This window comes from Macrobrachium rosenbergii, chromosome 5 (assembly GCF_040412425.1).
Source record: "Macrobrachium rosenbergii isolate ZJJX-2024 chromosome 5, ASM4041242v1, whole genome shotgun sequence".
In the NCBI taxonomy this organism is placed as follows: domain Eukaryota; kingdom Metazoa; phylum Arthropoda; class Malacostraca; order Decapoda; family Palaemonidae; genus Macrobrachium; species Macrobrachium rosenbergii.
In genome coordinates this window covers 25862266-25880847 of record NC_089745.1, presented here as the reverse complement: position 1 = coordinate 25880847, position 18582 = coordinate 25862266, and the positions used below count along the sequence as shown (strand labels likewise).

Sequence of the window (18582 nt, the reverse complement as noted above, 5' to 3'; positions counted from 1 at the left end):
AGAGGTGTGAGGAAAGAGGAATTGAAGAATGAAAGTGCTAGTAGCAGTAGTAGTAGTGAAGGTTTGAGTGAGGTGGAAGAGAAAGAGGCCAAAACAATGTTCCTGATGGACGTTCCCACATAGAAAAGTTTAACATCGGGAAGGGAAGAGATGTGTATGAGTTTTTTTTATGAATACGAAAGGTATTGTAGGCAAAAGTATGGAGAGAATGAAAATGTGTGGATGAAGCAGCTGGGAGAGTTCTTGGATGGGCGGCTGAAGATGTGTTATAGGAGTATGTGTGAGGGTGAACCTGGGTATGAGTCCGTGAAAGCTAGAGTGATCAAACAGGTGAAGAGAATGAAAGGAAGTGTGGCATACAAGAAAAATGACAGGTTTGAGGAGGCCAAGATGAAGCCTGGAGAAGTGGGCTTATATGCTCATAGATTGGAAGCGTTGGCTAGAAGAAAGTATGGAGAGGAGGGAATTGAGGAAAACAAGCACCTCATCCAGAAGTTCTTGGCCACTATCCCTGAGAGGATTAGGGTCATATTAAATGAGAAAGAGAAAGATCGAAAGAGGTGGTCAGGAAAACATTTGGACTGGGAGGATGTTTTGGAGATCTTAGAAGACATGAGAGTAAATGAGGATGAAGTAAAGGAAGTGTATGCTGGGACAGAGGTAGTGAATGGAAGGACATATAAAGATGCTTTGGTGAATGAGGGGTTAAGTGTGATGCGAGCTTTGCTGGAAGAATGTAAGAAAGACCAGATAGAGAGAGGAAGAAAGAATGTGCAAGTGAATGTGGGAAGTAACGGGAAAAGGAGCTTGAGCAGAAACCGATAGAGGTTTAGGAGTGGAAGTGTGAGTATAGTAAATGGAAATGTGAAGGGAAGTCGAATGGGAATGAGTAGTAGTGAGGGGTGTTACAGGTGTGGAAGGACTGGTCATGTGAAAGCGGATTGCAGATGGGCCAATGGTGAGTGTTTTGGCTGTGGAAAGAGAGGGCATGTAATGAGGGGTTGCCCACAAGCGAAAGAGTTGAAGTGTTTTGGCTGTGGAAAGATAGGGCATCGAGTGAGAGACTGCCAGAGCGGAAGGAGAGTAGGAGTAAATGGAAGTCGCTGTGGAAACTGTGGAATGAGTGGGCATTTTGCCAGAACATGTAAGAACCCTCCAAGTAAGTGTGAAGGATGTGGAATGGAGGGTCATGTGAAAGAAGTCTGCTGTACCAAATCCCAACCTCAGGGAAACTAAGTATGAAGGGGGTTTACTGTGGTGAGCCCTCTGGTATGGAAGAGAAGGGTTCGTGAGTTGGAATGTCTGTTTTGGGGAATGAGTAAATTGTTGTTTGTGTGTTAGGGTAGAATGTGGTGGAGTGGTAATGAAAGCATTGATTGATACTGGTTGTAGTGGAAATGTAGTTTTCAGAGGGGCATATGAGAAAATAAAAGAAAGCATAACAGAGAAGCAGGAATGTGCTGGATATGTGACAGGGATTGGAGGATTGGAAGTAAAGGTGTGTGCGAGGTTTGTTGAGTCAGTTGCGGTTGCAGGAATAAGGCTGGAGGAGGAGGATTTTTACGTTGTGGACAGAGTGAATGAGAAGTATATGTTATGTTGCTAGGGTATGCATTTTTGAAGAAAAACAGGGTAAAGGTGTACCCAGAACAAGAAATGATAGAAATACGAATGGGGAGTGAAACCAGTGTGAAGTTGTATGTGGAGGAGGATGGACAAGTAAGTTTGAAGATGGTTTCTAGAGTGGAGGTGTATGCGATGGAGGATGTACAATTGCCAAGGGATTTGGGGAGTGTGTGGAGTGTGAAAGTAGGGTGGAGAACTAATGTTGGAATTGGCGCAGAGAGTTTAGGAGAAATGTTTATATTGGACGGTAGCTCTGCGTGTTATGAGTTAAGGCAGGTCACACATGTGTTTGATGGGATTATGTATATAAAGGACCCGAAGGTGTGTGTACATTTGTGTGGGAATGTGAAAAAGAAAAGGTGGAGAGGCATACATCTTGGTGATAGATTGGGAAGTTTGAGAAATGTAGTCGATGTGAGTGATAGTAAGCACATTAAGGGGTATGATGTGATGGCCGAAGGGGAAAGGACAGAAGAGTGGAGTAAGGAAAAGCTTAGGGAAAAGGTAAGGTTGAATGGAAAGTTGAGTGAGAAAGAGAAAGAGCAGGTGTATGAGTTGTTATGGGAGAGAAAGGGTGTGCTGAGTCAAGGGGATGAGGACTTTGGGACAGCTAGGTTGCCGGAGTTCTGTATTCAGCTGACAGATGAAACACCAATTTATCAGACCCCGACATTTCCCGGCTCTGGTAATGCGAGAGATTGAAGAGCAGTGTGAAGAGTTGGAAAAGATAGGAGTGATTGAGCTGAGTAAGAGTGCTTGGAATAGTCCAATTGTGCCAGTAAGAAAGCCTGATGGGAGCCTGCGAATGTGTATTGATTATCGGAAAGTAAATGAGGTGACAGTGAAGGAAAGATTCCCTATGTGTGTGGTGTCTGACTGTGTACAGTATGCACGGGATGAAAGTGTTTAGCAAGATGGATCTGGTAAGGGGGTATTTTCAGATGCCAGTGGCGGAGGATTGTAGACCGATAACTGCCTTCTCGACTACGAAAAAACAGTGTCAGTTCTGCAATCTCAGTTTTGGATTGGCAAATGCCCCAGCTGCCTTCCAGAGAGCAATGAATGTCGTGCTGAGTGGTTTTCCCCGCGAGAATGTGTTGGTGTTTCTTGATGACATTTTGGTAATGAGTAAGACGGTAGAAGAGCACAGAGGTTGGTGCGAGCAGTGTTGAAGAAGTTAGAAGAAGTGGGGGTGAAAGTCAAAGTGAGTAAGTGTTAGTGGTTCATGGAAGAGGTGGAGTTTTTGGGTCATAAGGTGAGTGAGTCTGGAGTGCGAAAAGCGGAAAAGTTTGTAGAAAAAGTGAGAAATTTCCCTCGACCCAGGACTGTGCGAGAATTGCGTGGATTTTTGGGATTGATCGAGTTTGGAAGGAAGTTTGTGGAAGATTGTTCGGGAATTGCAAAGCCATTGTCAGAATGGACAGGCTGTAGGAAGAGTACGGTTGTGAGGTGGGATGAAAGGATGGTGGAAGCGTTCGAGAAATTGAAAGAGGAAATGGTGAAGGATGTGGAGTTGGCTTACCCTGACTATAGTGCAGATGCCAGTAGGCTAGAAGTGTATACGGATGCGAGTGGAGTGTCAATAGGTGGATGTTTGATGCAGAAGCAAGTGGTGAATGGAGTTGAAAGGGATGGTGATAGCATATGTAAGTAAGGTGTTTAGTTCAGCAGAGCAAAAGTATTCAACTATTGAGAGAGAGTTGGCTGCCCTGCGGTTTTGTGTGAAAGCGTTACGACCGTTTCTGTATGGTGTGAGGTTTGTGGTATGTACGGACCATCAGCCTCTAGTGTATCTCCAGAGAATGAAAGGAGTGGATGCTAGGATTGCACGGACGGTAGAGGATTTGAGTGATTTTGATTTTGTAGTTGAGTACATTCCAGGTAAAAGAAATATTGTTGCAGACATGATGTCTAGACTATCTGGGGAAGGGAAAGAAGAGAAGATAAAAGACATAAGACCAGAGTATCTGCCAAGAGGATTGGTAGTAGCACGTGAGAGTAAGGCGGGTGGTGACTCCATGTTTGAAAGTTTGTGGTATGGATTGAATGATTTGGTAGATGAAGGTTTGAAGGTGCTGGTACCTGGAAGTGTCAATGAACTGAGGGCAGAGGTGATCGAAGAAGTTTGCAAGAGACCTGGATGTTTGGGAGTGTCAAATGTGGAACGGTATCAAAAAGTCTGAGGGCTGTGCTGTGTCCTGGGGTAGCCCCATTTCAGGAGGTTTTGGTAGCAGCGAGTAAGAAGTATAAGGTGATTGTGTCCGTACATATTGGTGGTGAGAAACCTATAGTGTATCGACATGAGAGAGTGAAAGAGAGTGAGCGTGAGCTGCATCTGCAGTGTTTGAGTGGGGTGCACTATAACTGGGTTGTGGAGAAAAAGAGCTATGAAAGGAAGTATGAGAAGGAGGAAAATGTTGAAGAGAGAATGCCAGAGTTGTTGGAAGTGGAAGAGGACAGTAAGGAAGTAAATGAAGGATGTTTGGTTAGTGGAAGAGACAGGTGTATGTGTGTGCACAGGAGAGCAAATGCAATGTTTGTGGGAGTAGATGTCAGTGGAGGACAGTATTATGGTTTGCTGACACTGGAGCGCAAATATCAGTTGAACGCACAAGTGATTAGAGATGTTGAGAGAGTGGATTGGAATGTTAAAAGGAGAGTGGTGAATGTGTCAATAAGAGGTATAGCAGGAAGATCAGTTGGATGGGAGGAAGTGAGGGTGAAGGTAAGGTTGGGAGAGTTTGAGGTGGAAGCTTGTTTTGTAGTACTGGGAGATAAGCAGATGCCATGTTGTTTCTTGTTTGGGATAGATTTCTTGAGGAAGAATGGGTTGGTAGTGGATGTTGGAACAGGAGTTCTGTTGAAAGACGAGGTTGTAATAGGGAAGATTCAAAGTGAGGCGGTGAATATGGCCAGGTTTGTGGGAATGATTGATAGGAGTCTGAGTGAGGAGGAGGATGTAGTGGAGTTGGACAAGAGTGAGAATGAATTGTTGACAGCGGAGGACATTGAGGAGATGCAGCGGAAGTGTTTTGTGGTGAGTGAGTTGAGGAGATGTATTAGAGAGGGAGTACCTGGAAGAAGATGGCCTTTGTTGTTGAGTAAATGGATGCCGTATGCTGAGAGATTCGTGCTGTGTGAAGGAGTGGTGTATTTTTCGAGAGAGAAGATGGGAGAGTTGATGTATGTTCCACTGTTCACAATGAGTGGAGCAGTGGGGGATGTGCATTTTAGTCCATGAGAAATATGGACATATGGGTTTCCCCCTTTCAAAAAAAGTCTTTAATATAATGGAGCAAGTAACACCTGCTTACTTATACTGGTTGATTATTCTTTGATAATAAATTTTAAACACTACTACATGCACGAATTTAAATGCTTAAAATGCTGCATTTGAAATATTGCATCATATTCATGTGGCGTTCTTACTTTTTTTTTATCAGAGTCCTATTTTTTTTTCAAGGGCTACTAGGAGGCCTGGACAGGGAAGAGTCCTTGATCCCTCTCACATGTCCCCTCAACTACCTGGGGTCATACCGGGAGGTGTGAGTCAGACAGAAGGGTCTCCAATTGGGATGCCACACCCCAACACAGCCCTACCACGAAGGCTTACATTCCGGATTCGGTCCTTGGATGTATCCCCAAGTGGTCCAGAAGGGATCTTGGGGTTCTGCCAAGGTTCTCCCTCCTGTGGGGAGAGTAGATCAGGACAACCGTCCCCTGGAAGGACCCGAGGGTCCTCTCCCCCAGGACTCGGACACCCCTGAGATACAGAGGACCTTTGCAGAGATCGTAGCGCTGATCCGTCAGCACAACAATCTCGAGGAAGGTGCCATGGCCGCATCCGTGAATTGTCCATTGTGCCTCAAAGCTTTTTGGGGACCAAAGAAGGAACCCAAGGCTTCAGTGGGCTTACCATGGTTCACGCTCACCGAAGGGGTCTTGGAACAGGTGAACTCTCTGGTCTCTGGACAGGAGAGTTCTCTTCGTTCCAACCACTCAGACAGCCTACTTCTTCCTCTGCCTCAACAGAAGTGATACTACACGCCCTTGGAGGAGTCTCTGATGATGAAACAGGTTGACCCAGACTTGGTCTGTCTAGGCTCGGGTCTCTCGCTGCAGCAGCTTGGTGTGAAGGGTATCACCCTCACACAGCAAGAAACAGCTAGCCAGGAATCGACTGCCATGGCAGCATTCCAGGCAGTCTCTTGGCTGGACCTGTGGTCTTTCACAGTGTCCAAGGTTGCCGCCTCCTCGGGTTCCATAACCCCAGCGAAGTATTCTGCTTTCGGGAGACTATGCCAGTCTGGAGGTAGGGCAGTTACCTACCTGGCCCACCAGACAGGAAACCTGTGGGCAAACTTGGTATTGAAGAGAAGGGGTGCTGTCCTGACTCGGATGTCCAAGTTCGTGGGCCCTGAGTCGGCATTTACCCTTCGGAATGGACTGATGCTGGGATCTGCCTCTCTCTTCCCTCGAGAGCAAGCAGGTAGTCGCTACAGTGAACAAGCACTGTGTCAAATTTAATGACTTGACTTGTTCACCAGGCAGTGGTAAAGACCTTTGGGTCTTCTCATGCCACTGCGACCTGACCCTCAGGTCAGGCTAGCACTTCCTCGGCCCCTAAGAAGTCCCAGTCTTCGAAGGGTTCCCGGGGAAATAACCCCCCCCCTCTACTGCCCCCGCCAAGAAGGGTGTGCAGCTGCACCCCTTTCAACCCTCCTTCCAGTCTGGAAAAGAGGCCAAGGGTAAGAAGAAGAGAGAAGGATGCTAGTGGTGGTGTTCCCCTCTACTTGCTGCTGTTTGTGGGGGTTTGGCTATCAAACCATTGGGCAACATGGCAGCGATACGGAGCTGAGACCTGGATAGTGGATGTCCTTTGGGAAGGCTATCCACTTCTCTTAGAATCTCGGCCACCCCTCACCTACAATCCGGTCTATCTCCGAACATATATTCCAGGCTCACTGAAGGACCTCGCCCTTTGGGCGGAGGTAGAAGTGATGCTGAAGAAAGGCTCTGTGGAAGTCATGATAGATTGGTCCCCAGGCTTTTAAAGCCGCATCTTTCTTGTAGAGAAAGCAACAGGGGTTGGAGACCAGTCATAGATCTCTCTCTTGAACCGATTCGTTCGCCAGACTCGGTTCATGATGAAAACGACACGTTCCCTGCTCGCGGCCATCAGGGAGTTCGCCTTCATGCTTACAGTGGACCTGAAGTATGCGGATTTTCAAATATGCATCCAACCGTCTGCTCACAAGTACCTACACTTTATCCTCAGGGAGATGGTACTCCAGTTCAGGGCACTCTGTTTCAGACTCTCAACCGCTCCCCAGTTGTTCACGCATGTCAACCCTTGTGCCAGCTTGGTCCCATTTGCATGGTATATGTCTGCTGAGGTATTTCGATGATTGGCTAGTCCTGGCGAGCTCTCGATCGCAGTTGCTTCAGGACATGGATCGCCTCCTCGAGTTTTGCCCCAACCGGGGGGTCATGTTAAATTTCGAGGGGATAAAGTACCTGGGCATGCTGATAGATACGGCAGCAGTGAGAGTCTTCCCCTCAGACTAGCGTATCAGCAGGTTCAGGGAGGCAGCGCAGTTGTTCCTGTTGCAGCAGGAGCAACCAACTTGGCAGTGGCAAGTCATTCTCAGCCACCTGTCGTCCTTGGAGAAGCTGGTCCCTCAAGGGGACTTCACCTTCATTCCCTTCAGTGGAGGATGAAAGAGTTCTCGTCTCCAGCATGGAACTCCTCATCCCTCCCCATTCCTCTCTTGGAAGTGAGACAGCAATTAGCTTGGTGGCTGGATGACAGGAACCTTGTACTAGGAGTGTCTCTGCACACTTCCCCTCCCAATATGCTTCTGTTCTCAGATGCTTCGACCGAGGGATGGGGCGCACACCTGGAGGAGTTGCTGGTTTCAGGTGGGTGAAGCCGAAACAACAAGCACCTTCACATTAATATCCTGGAACTCAAGGTAGCTTTCCTGGTTCTCCAAGAGTTTCAGGATCGAGTGATGGGACACTCAGTGGTGTTGATGAGCGACACCACCATGGTACTGTCATATGTCAACAAGCAGGGAGGCCTAGTGTCTCTTATGCTACACCTGTTGACAGTGCAGGTGCATGATTGGGCAGTAGCACACTCGGTGGAGCTGTCTTCCAGACATTCCAGGTAAGAGGAATGTAGTGGCGCACAAGCTAAGTTACCAGGGTCAAGTGATAGGGACAGAGTGGTCCATTCACATAGACATCATGGAAAGGTTGTTCGACCTTTGGGGTCTTCCATCCATTGACCTGTTTGCCACCCAGCACAACAGAAAACTGTGCTCTGTTCCGTTGTGCCAGACCCATGGATTGCTGCAGGGGATGCTCCAACACCCATAGGACAACCTGGATGCATATGCCATTTTGTTTGATTCACAGGGTGATCAACAGGGAGCATTATGATCACCCTGAATCTCAGAATGACCCTGTTGGCTCCCAAGTGGCCACTCGCCATTTGGTACCAAACCTGCTAGCTCTACTTTCCGAGGCACCGAGAGAGATTCCCCCGACACAACTTTCTGTCTCAGCCTCACAAAGAATGGTACCAACAGTCAGTGGAGTCCCTGTCACTTCACGGCTGGCGACTATCCAGTATCTCTTGTGAGCGAGAGGTTTTTCTCTCCGCACAGCGACAGAGGTGTCTGGATACCTTCATCAATCTTCTGCAGCTGTGTACCAGGGGAAATGGGCCATCTTCTGTGGTTGGTGTCATAGATGGGATCTCTCTCCGGTCAGAGCTACTATTCAGCAAGTAGCAGACTTCCTTGTCTTTCTTCGCTGAGAGAAGCTTTTCTCCATCTCAGCCATGAAGAGCTATAGGGCCACCTTAGGCCTAGTCCTATGCCTGAACAGTGTGGATATCTCCTCACTGGAGATCAAGGCTGGCATTACGGTATGGTACAGTACGGAATTATGGTACGATAATTTTACCAAAGTATGGTACGGTACGATTCAGGTACGGAAAAATGAGCAAAATTCTGTACCGTACCGCACCATACCTTAGGCTTGGATATATCACTAAGCAATTGCTAATGCATATTTGGCCGCTTCAGTCACTGCACAATTAGATCACTAATACTTACCATTTCAGTTTGTAACATACCATGCATGCGTGCGTGCGTATGTGTGTGTGTGTATGTATGTTTGGAATTCCTTAACTAACATGTGTATATCTGTTTGTAATTCTTGAAGTAACACGTTACAAACGTTTACAGCATCAGTATATAATCTCATTGCTGTTATGATTGATACTATCATCATCATCATAAAAAATCATCATTATTATCATTATTATTGTTACGACAAGTGAATATATACACGTACATGTGAAGTCCCCTTGCTAATTTACACCTGTCAAACATTGAAATTTTTATAAAGCAGGGATTTTACTGGAGTAGATTGAGTTTGTTTATAGTATGATGAAATTATGGAATTACAGTAAGTTATTTTTACTGTACTGTACAGTACAGAAAAATAATTGAGGGTACAGTTTGATATTACGGTATGGTATTTTAGCCAGGTACAAAGTACGGAAAAACATTCTGTACCGTACCATACTACCAGCCTTGCTGGAGATTTCCTTGCTGATAAAAGGCTTTGAAAGGTCTTGTCCTCCCAGGGAACTCTGGCCCCCTGAGTTCGACGTGACTCTTGTTCTTAGGAGCCTGATCAAGACAGGGATCTGACCCTCAAGACCGTTTTCTTGCCTGCCCTGGCATCAGTGAAGAGAGTAGGCTAACTTCACGGTCTTTCCTTTGACGTTAAACGCTTGAGGGGGTGGAGATCAGTTATGCTCGATTTCGTCCTGGATTTTGTTGCAAAGACTCTGAATCCATTGGTCCCTGATGCCAGATTTGAGTCCTTTAAGATCCCCTCCCTAGAGGACTTTGTTGCTAATAATCCATACGAGATGCTACTTTGTCCTGTTAGAGTGCTGCGGCATTACCTTAAGAGGACTTGACATCTCCAACCTGAGTGTCTACAACTCTCTGTTAGTACTGGCTCGACCAAGAAAGCAGTGTCCAAGAACACTGTCTCTTTCTGGCTTCGTGAGGGGATCGATCGGCATGCTCTACAACTTGCGAGAACACCAGTACGTTCCGAGCAAGAGCTCACAAAGTCAGGGGCATTGCTCCATCCCTCGCATTCACGAAGAATCTGCAAATTCCTCAGGTACTGAAGGCAAGGGTGTGGTCACGCCAGACTACCTTTACATCCTTCTACCTTTCGGATGTTGTCTACAAGTGCTTGGACACTTTTTCCTATGGTCCTGTGGTGGCTGCTCAACAAGTTGTGTAGCTTACCGGGCTCCTCTAAGAGGACAGGTAGCATCACGTGTAAGGTGTTCAGTTACAAAAGAGTGTGTGTGAGTGACTGGCCTCTCTTCCCTTCCTCTCTCATCAGCCTTCCTCTCCCTGTGGGCAGAAGGTAGGTTAGTGAGCCGTCACATGCTGGAACTGGCGATTGATGCAGGTAAGTTTCACAATCGAGCATCCATTCTATTATCTGTATACGTAGATGTATAGAAGCAAACCCTGCCCTCTCTCTAGCAGGGGAAGAGAGGGCCTGGCAATAAAACAAACCTGTTGCTTATACATTGCTCTATTGTCTCTGACATATAGATTCAATCTAGCCCCTTTTCGAATAATGTTGCTTTCACCCATTCATTCAAAAAGGCCCAGAAGTCTGATGGTTGATTTACTGGACCAGAAGAAGACCCAGGTGTGGCGAACTACCAGTCAGTTCAGAGACTTACTCAGATTCTTCCCTCTAAGGAAGCAAGCCTTTCTTATGTAAAGACTTATGGTTTGTATATTGTGTAGGAACAAATGACAATTTAAATGTAATTTGTATTTTTCCTAACTATACAAACCTGAGGTCTTTACAGTTTAATGCCCACCTCATGCCACCCCTCATTCAGATACCTGGGCTGAAAGGCAGTGAATGCTTACTGTCTGGGTGGGCGGAACTCCCACCAGTTGGATGGTAGTTAACTACCTAACCACCTTGTTTAAAAGTTAAATGGCTGTTTCTAGCTGTGTTGAAGCTTATTTGTTATGTAAAGACCTCAGGTTTGTATAGTTAGGAAAGATACAAATTACTTTTGAAATTTGTCATTTTGCTGTGTTGTAAGATGATTTTGAAATTATATTAAAGTGTTTTAGGATGATAGTAGAGCATATCTAAAATATGTGGGTACAGTAGTTTGTAGAACAAAGGGACTACCTTCAAACGAAATGTTAGGTTGTTTACATATGCAGAACCTCCCTTCGTTCTATTTTCATTTGTTCCTACACAAATACAAACCTTTGGTCTTTACATAGGGGATTATACTTGCGAATGCGAGCTGGAAAGGCTGTTAAACTTTGCTTTCGGCTGCTGTTGAGTCAAGACATCTGGTACCGTCCCTGCCCCACTGCCGTTTGACTTTTTTTGTTTTTCGTTTTTGTTCTGGTACAGTCTCTGCACAACTGCCATTTTACTTTCTTTTTGTTTTTTGTTTTTGTGATATATGAGTGTGTTTATTTGTTTGTCTTATATCTGTAATGCAAACCCTTAACTTGGAATAGCCTGGGAAGAGGAAACCTTTGGTTTTTAGGCTTTGTCCTGGTAAACAAACCTTGTAATTGGTTCCTCTCCTCATTAGAGATAAACCCTCATACGTTGTGTGTGTCATGCTGGAAGCCTGAGTGCAACCAATAGTCCACTTAGTGAGTGTCGTGTCTGGTCTTCTGAACCGTGGGTGAAGTTTGACCAGGAGGAGAAGAGAGAGAAGTAGGTTCCTCCGGTGTCACGGGATGCAGCACAGTACTCCGCTGATGACACAGAGGATTCTCTCTAATTCCTTCTCACCCCTGGCAAACTTCCACCTGCTGTTGCTATTTCTAAGGGAGTGGTTTTCTCCTTCATTGTCTCCTGTGGTCGTCAGTAGAGAGCCAATATAGGGGAACAGTGACCAATTCGACTTCTCTCCGGGCGGTCTCGTTCACTCAGAGGGGGAATTATCCTTCTCGGGAGAAGGGAGATTGCCTTCCTTAACCCGACTCGTTTTTTTTTTTTCAGGTTTTGTGGAGCTCAAGGGGCTTAAGGCATCTGTAGGCCTCCTGAGGGAGTCAAGTGTTGAGGGTTTGATCAGCCACTTGAAGGCCTCTGAAGACCTTCCAGTACTGCTGCCACCGTAACTGTGACTTAGATACCTACGGTACTTCGGTCTACAGTTGCAGTGTCTACTGGTTCGATGGCCATCACTACGTCGACAGTACATTCGATCATGCCTCTGGTAGTGTGCCCACTAGTATTACCCTCTACACCGTCTTCCCTTGGTGATGTCCTCCTCCGTACCCTGGTGTCAAAAGACCTGCCGCAACCGGCAGAAGAAGTAAAAAATGAGGAATCGAGAATCATCCCTGTCGTCTTCATCTCATCTTCGCCGTGTACTGTCACCTCCTCCCCTTCTTCCAAAGCTAGCAAGCAGAGGAAGAAGAAGGCTGCCTTTCCCAGCTGTAAGAAGTCATGTAGGGCTTCTGACAGCTAGCCTTCTTCCATGGAAAAGGCTACGGGATCTCTCGTTTGCGGTGCTACCAGTGCTGCAACTCTCGTTCTGTCTACTGGCATGGGAGCAACTGCTGCCTGGGGTTCCATGGACCCCCGATGCACCAGTACCAGTACCAGGAATTCACCTTCCCAGGCCTGTAAGTGTGCCCGGTCTGTGAACCCAGGCCCGGCCAAGGAGAGGGAGTGATTTCAGAGCATGCAGGCATTCACTTACCCCCTGCCCATTCCGGTGCCAGGGTCCTGGAATGGTGACACCAGCCTACTGGTCTGCTCACCTAGGAAAGGCAAGAGGAGACCCCTCTGCTAGTCTTCTACTGTAGAGGCCCCCGCTTCTAGGAAGACTGTAGCACGTCTTTGGGACAGCCCCCATCCACGCTCGCACGAAGGGGACTGCTCTCCCTGGGACAGCCCCCTTCCACGTTCACGTGAATGGGACCACTCTACCCCACCTGTATGGCTGTCGTCACCAATGGTTAACGGCTGCCCATGGCCTTACTCATCTGCCGGGGCTTTGGCCTCTGGCAGGTCCGGTAAGGGTGCTAAGGATCTCTCACCTGTCCCCTCCACCTTCTTGGAGTTTTCCAGGAACCAGGAGCTGGACAGGCCTAGGGTTCGGGACCGGGAACGTTCATACTCCCATCCCTACCACAGAAGCATACGCTCCAGGTTCGGTCCTCGAACCGGACCGGTCGTCTGCTCCAGTGGTAAAGAAGTCACCAGGGGGCTCTGGCAAGTGTCCCTCTCCTGCAGAGGGAGTAACCCGAGAAGACTATGACCTGGAAGGGCTCGAGGGTCCTTTGCCCCAGGACTCGGACACCTCCGAGTTGCAGAGGAATTTGTCGGAGATCGTCCGTTTGATACCTTAGTTTCACAATCTCGAGGAAGAGACCACGGCTTTCCCCATGGACCATTCGTCAACCATCAAAGCTTTTGGGGACCCCAAAGGAAACCAAAGTCTCAATGGGCTTGTCATGGTCGCGACTTACCGAAGGGGTCTTGGACTGAGTGATTCTTTTGTGGATGAGCAGGACAATTCACATAGGTTGAGTCAATCATGCAAGACACTTCCTCAGCCTCTCTTGCCAGATATGCAGGATACTTTCCTCTGCTTCTTTGGGCTGGGAAGGAAACATCCCACATTGGACAAACCTACTAGTCAGTTCAGAGTACCCAGATTCCTCCCACCAATAGGTAAGTCACCTATGTAAAGAAGAAAGGATTGTATTTGTGTAGGAACAAATAGAAAACTTTAAAAGTAATTTGTATTTTTCCTAACATACATACCTGAAGTTCTTTACATAAGGGAGCCCACCTCAGCCACACCTCACTGTGGTACCAGACCCAGGAGGTAAAGAGGAGTGCATACCAACAGGTGGATGGGGGTTACCCCTACCTGCCGATAGTTAATGACCTTGTCTGAAAGTTAAACGGCTGCTCCAGCCTGCATTCGCAGGGTAAATCTTATGCAAAGAACTAAAGGTTTGTATGTTAGAAATAATACAAATTTAAAAATTTCCTATTTTATCTAAAGCTTAGCTCTCTCTCTCTCTCTCTCTCTCTCTCTCTCTCTCTCTCTCTCTCTCTCTCTCTCTCTCTCTCTCTCTCTCTCTCTCTCCACACCCACATCCATTGCATCTTATATAGAACTAAAAGGCTATTTATTATCTAGATGCTAAAGAAAATTATTTTTAATTTCAGAGTAAGTCATGTGGTCACTGAAATAATGGATATAGATCAGCTGGTCAGATTGTACCCCCCACTGTTGAAATCTTTTGATTTGAAAATTGTGTCCATCAAATGGCTACATACTTGTGTAAGGTAAGCCCTGTCGTTATAGATTAATTTTATTCCTATGGGGATATAACCTTCGCCTTTTATAGGAGTATCCTTCAGTGTGAACTGGAACAGTCTTGAATTTTGGTAACAAGTTAGTTAACTGGTGGAGATGGTGGGTGAGAAAGGCATCCCTCACTTGCTCAACCTTACCACCTACTTTTTTCAGCTGCCATGCTGACAGTACACATCCATTCTCTCTCTCCCTTATGTGCTCATTGGTTTCATATAAGTAACTTACCAAGTAATTACATAACAATAGTTTCCCTTCGTGCGGCAACCTTAAATTTAAAAATTGCGCAGCGCTTCAATTGCATAATGTAGGTGACAGGCCCCGCCCACTGAACGGGTATGTGTAACAACTTTGCCAGTGGCATCGTTTTGTTTTGCCCCGCTTATGAGCAACATCGTTGAGCTGCTGCAGCCTGGTTCACCGGTTATTTTTTTTTTTATTAGTGTTCTAGCTGGAATTCGGTGAAGTATTGTTGCTTTCATGTAGCCTTCAAGCTTTTTATTTGCTTTTGTCAGTTGAACTGGTTATGTCAGATTTGAGTGCTTCTAATGTTTGCTATTGTAGCGAAGGCTGTAAATCTAGGCTGACTAAGTTTTGGTATGACGCACATATTATGTGCAGTAATTGTAGAGGACAGGCGTGTTCTAAGGAGAATACTTGTGATAGATGCAAGGACTGGGATGAAAGTGGAAGCTTCTTGAATCTCACCTTAATAAGCTTGTAAGGAATAGGAAGAGAAAGGTGGCCTCTGGGGCCAAGACTAGGACTTCTGTTAGCCTAGATTCTTCCCCTTAAGCCTAAGTCATATCTTAGTCTCGCTATTCCTTCTAACCTGCTCCTGCACTTTCTCCTATTCTCAGCCCTCCTCCTATCATTCCACATACAGTAAACTGCCCATATTCGTGGTCTCACGATTCACGGACTCACCTATTCGCGGATTTCTCTATGGAACATATATACACGTTATTCGCTGAAGAATTTCCCACTCACTGTATTTTTCACTGAGAAATATTCACCGATTACTATATTTTCATCTCATTTTCATGACTAATTGCTCTTTTTATGGTAAAACTATTAAAATACTCAGGTAGTGCTCTAGTTACGATAATTCTCCTTACAATAATTCGATTTTGCAATGGGGTAATCAATTAATACTGATACGACAACATTTTTAGAAAATATTTTTGATAGCGTAGTCGCTGTTTCGTCCTATAAAAGGGAAAAAATTTATACTAATATGTAGCCTCATTGTTAGGCTATCGATTTACTTTGCCCAGATATTGTTATTTTCTAATCCTAGGGTTCGTGTTCTAAGCTTGGCCACTTAGGATACGTAATCCAAGGATGTACATAGCCTACAGACAACATCCACTATTAATCTAGTCTGAATTATTCTCACTTACTGCCTAGATTATTGTAGACATCGTATAATCTGAAAGGATTTTCCATATTAATAGTAAGTTGTGGAACATTTCTTTTAGATTTTCGTTTTACAAAACTAGGTAACAGTCAACGCTTTACGAGGCTAGGTAGGCTAGCGATCAACGAGCCGGGTTCCGGCTTTAATACACAAATTATATAAATTCTAAAAGTTTTAAAACTAAAACTTTCAACTGTTTTGTTAATATTGAGCACTTATCTTGCTAATTTTGATATTTCCATAATCCTCGATACTAAAACGGAGAAAAAAGTCTAATTTTTTCGGAGCACTGGTAACGACGTGAACCGTTCGCTTTGGACCAAACAGAGGTAATGGATCCTTGGTCTTCTAACGGCCCGGTTGTAAACAAGAGGGCGGATGTGCATGCGCAATAGTCACTTCTCTTTCTTGCAGGTTAATTGACAGAAAAACTGGGTTCAGCTTCGCTGAAGATAAGGGAAAGTGCCCTCTTATCTTTGAGTCCATTATATACTCCATCATGTGTTATAATGTTAATCATTATGACACAATACCTGGCCAAAAGACCAACTAAATTAGAAGAGAATTCTTTGACATTAGTTTGGTCACCATGGCGCTCTGGTAGACCATGGAAGGTAACTCCTTTGAGGACTCAACAGCGACTACCAAAAATAGGTTTTTCCTACGTCAAAACCTGTTTTTTAAATTTCCCGTGGGCGCAGGCAGCAGCGTACAATCAGGCAGTGAGAGAGACCAAATTACAATAGACCCCCTTCTTTTCCTCCATCTCTTTATCCCATCTTCTAGTTAAAAAGATAAAAGAGAATGATAAAAGTATTGTTAGTAACGTTATACTCGTGTAAATGCATATAGCCATAAACCTCCGAACAAGAAACTGTTGTTTTGCTTATCACAGAATTGGATAACAATAGCCTTTTTGTTTGTATTTCAACCATCGTACGGTAATAAACAATTACCATAGTTATAGCACAATTGAAGTTAAGTAGAATAGGACTGATATTTATTACATTATACCCTTATTTGGTATGGATAAAAGATCGGCAAGGAACTATACTGCTAAATGTAAGCTGCAAGTTGTAGCTGAAGCTGAGAAAACAATGTTCAAACTGCTAATGACTATAAATTATTGTGCATCGGCAACATGGATGAAACTCAACCGTAATTAAAATTGGAGAGAAAGTATTTTAATCAAAACTACGGGGCATGAAAGAACACATTACTGCTATTTTTACGCCGACAAACGATAAATATGTAAAGCTTGTATTATGATGAAATCAAGTGAATAGCGAACGGAATCTTGATTTTTTACACGAAACAAATGCCCCCAAATGGCCAACGTCGTCTATTAACGAAAAAAATAGCTAAATTAATTTCACAACGAGACGTATTCAAGTTATATTTCGACTTAAAAATACTTCATATAGCGAAAAATAACTTTGCCCCATATAAATAAAGTACAGTATCTAGAGAGTCATTTACGCTAACTAGAAGCAAGAAAAGCTCTCTGAACTGAGTTATATAAGGTGAAATAAACTTAACGCTTGATCAATATCCAAACCAAAACATTGATCGCTATGATCGCAGTTTATAATACAAAAGCAATATAAGAATATATACAATATTGGATACAGTGAATTAAGGCAAAACATTTTAAAAGATCCATGGAATAGTTGCATATTCGTTATGCTGATGTTTGTGTAATACAATATGTGAATATAGAGTATAGTATAATGTAGGCTAGGCTACCATATATATATATACGATATACCATAGTGTATGCTAAGCTAATTCCTGTTTTTTATTCAATTTCTCTTTGTATTGAATTATTATAAGTCACGCCTATACATGAACCTCCAGAATTAGTTGATATTAATAATTACTATACCACGTATGTATAGAGTATACTTTATAGTGTAGGCTAGGCTACCATATATGTATACATGGTACTGAATACCCTAGTGTAGGCTAGGCTATATTTAAGATTCATTTTTTCCAACAAATGATGGGGTTTTTTGGAACCTAACCCCATCGTAAGTAGGATAATACCTGTACAGGATAAGCATTTTTAGTTTTCTTTTGTGTTTGAACTATCAAAATAGGCAATTCTAAGTGTTTTTAGAGGGGTTCTAAGTATTCGCGGGTTTTAGCTATTTGCGGGTGGGTGTGGTACTCATCTCCTACGAATACGGGGGGTTTACTGTACTCCCATGCCTAGCTCCCATGCTTCTGACCCCGATGCCATTGCCAAACTTGAATCCAGGTTTGATAAGAGGTTAAACCTGTTAGTGCATTCTGTGTCTGAGATAGGGGCATCCCTGAAAGTCCTGATGGACAAAGTGTCTAGTGAAGTGCAGGTGGAGGAGGTGGCTGCTCGTCCCGCCGGCTCTCCTAGATGAAGGTCACTGTCCTCCTCCCTTAACCCTGGGAGAAGACATACTGGAGGTCTAAAGGAGGCTGGTGGGGTTTGCCCACAGGTAGTCGCCCCCTCAGTTGAGCCTTTTGCAAAATCGCAGGTTTCGAAAGATGGCCGTTAGAAAGGCATGTCTTGGATATGCGTCATTTGTCTTCTAGTTTGGAATCCGATTCCAATCACAGGCGCTTCCTCGATTCGTCCCGGCCATTGAAGAAGCACGTGTTTGACACCAGTTAGTCTTCACCACTGCCTGTTAAGCGGTACAAGGAGATTTTAGCCAGCCCACAGCCTTCCTGCAACTACGCTGTGGATCCCTCAGTCTTTGCCTCTGTCCTATTTCCAACTCATCCATAGGATTTGCCAGAAACTTTCTCCCCTGATCGCCTTTTTGTCAAGTGCCCTCTTTTGGATCTTAAGCACCCGAAGCACCACTCCAAGCGCTCAGTACCAACCCCCGAGAGCCCAGTGCCAGCTCCAGTGTGCCCAGCGCCAGCTTCCGAGCGCCTGGCACCAATGACCAAGCTCCTGGAGCCACTGACCACGACCAGCTCCTGGAGCCACTGACCCAGCGCCCAGGGCCACCGACCACGAGCCTGGAGCCAAACTCTTCATCACCTGTCTACCTCCCTTTAGCGCTAAGCGCCCACCATAGATCAAGATGAGCCTTCATTGGTGCCC

At 45.1% G+C, this 18582-nt stretch overlaps 1 protein-coding gene across 5 annotated transcripts in view; it reads left to right on the top strand.

Annotated features, from left to right (window-relative positions):
* The window catches only part of LOC136838621 (DNA-directed DNA/RNA polymerase mu-like), a 166132-nt gene that overhangs the window by 73546 nt on the left and 74004 nt on the right, over positions 1 to 18582 (top strand). For 4 of the 5 annotated variants that reach the window (XM_067103895.1, XM_067103894.1, XM_067103896.1 and 1 more), the window contains one exon: positions 13924 to 14043. The exons of the other annotated variant lie outside the window; for it this stretch is intronic. In XM_067103895.1, the coding sequence (XP_066959996.1) occupies positions 13949 to 14043 (95 nt within the window). In that variant the 5' untranslated portion in view covers positions 13924 to 13948. The remainder of the gene's footprint in view (positions 1 to 13923; positions 14044 to 18582) is intronic. 5 annotated transcript variants of the gene reach the window in all.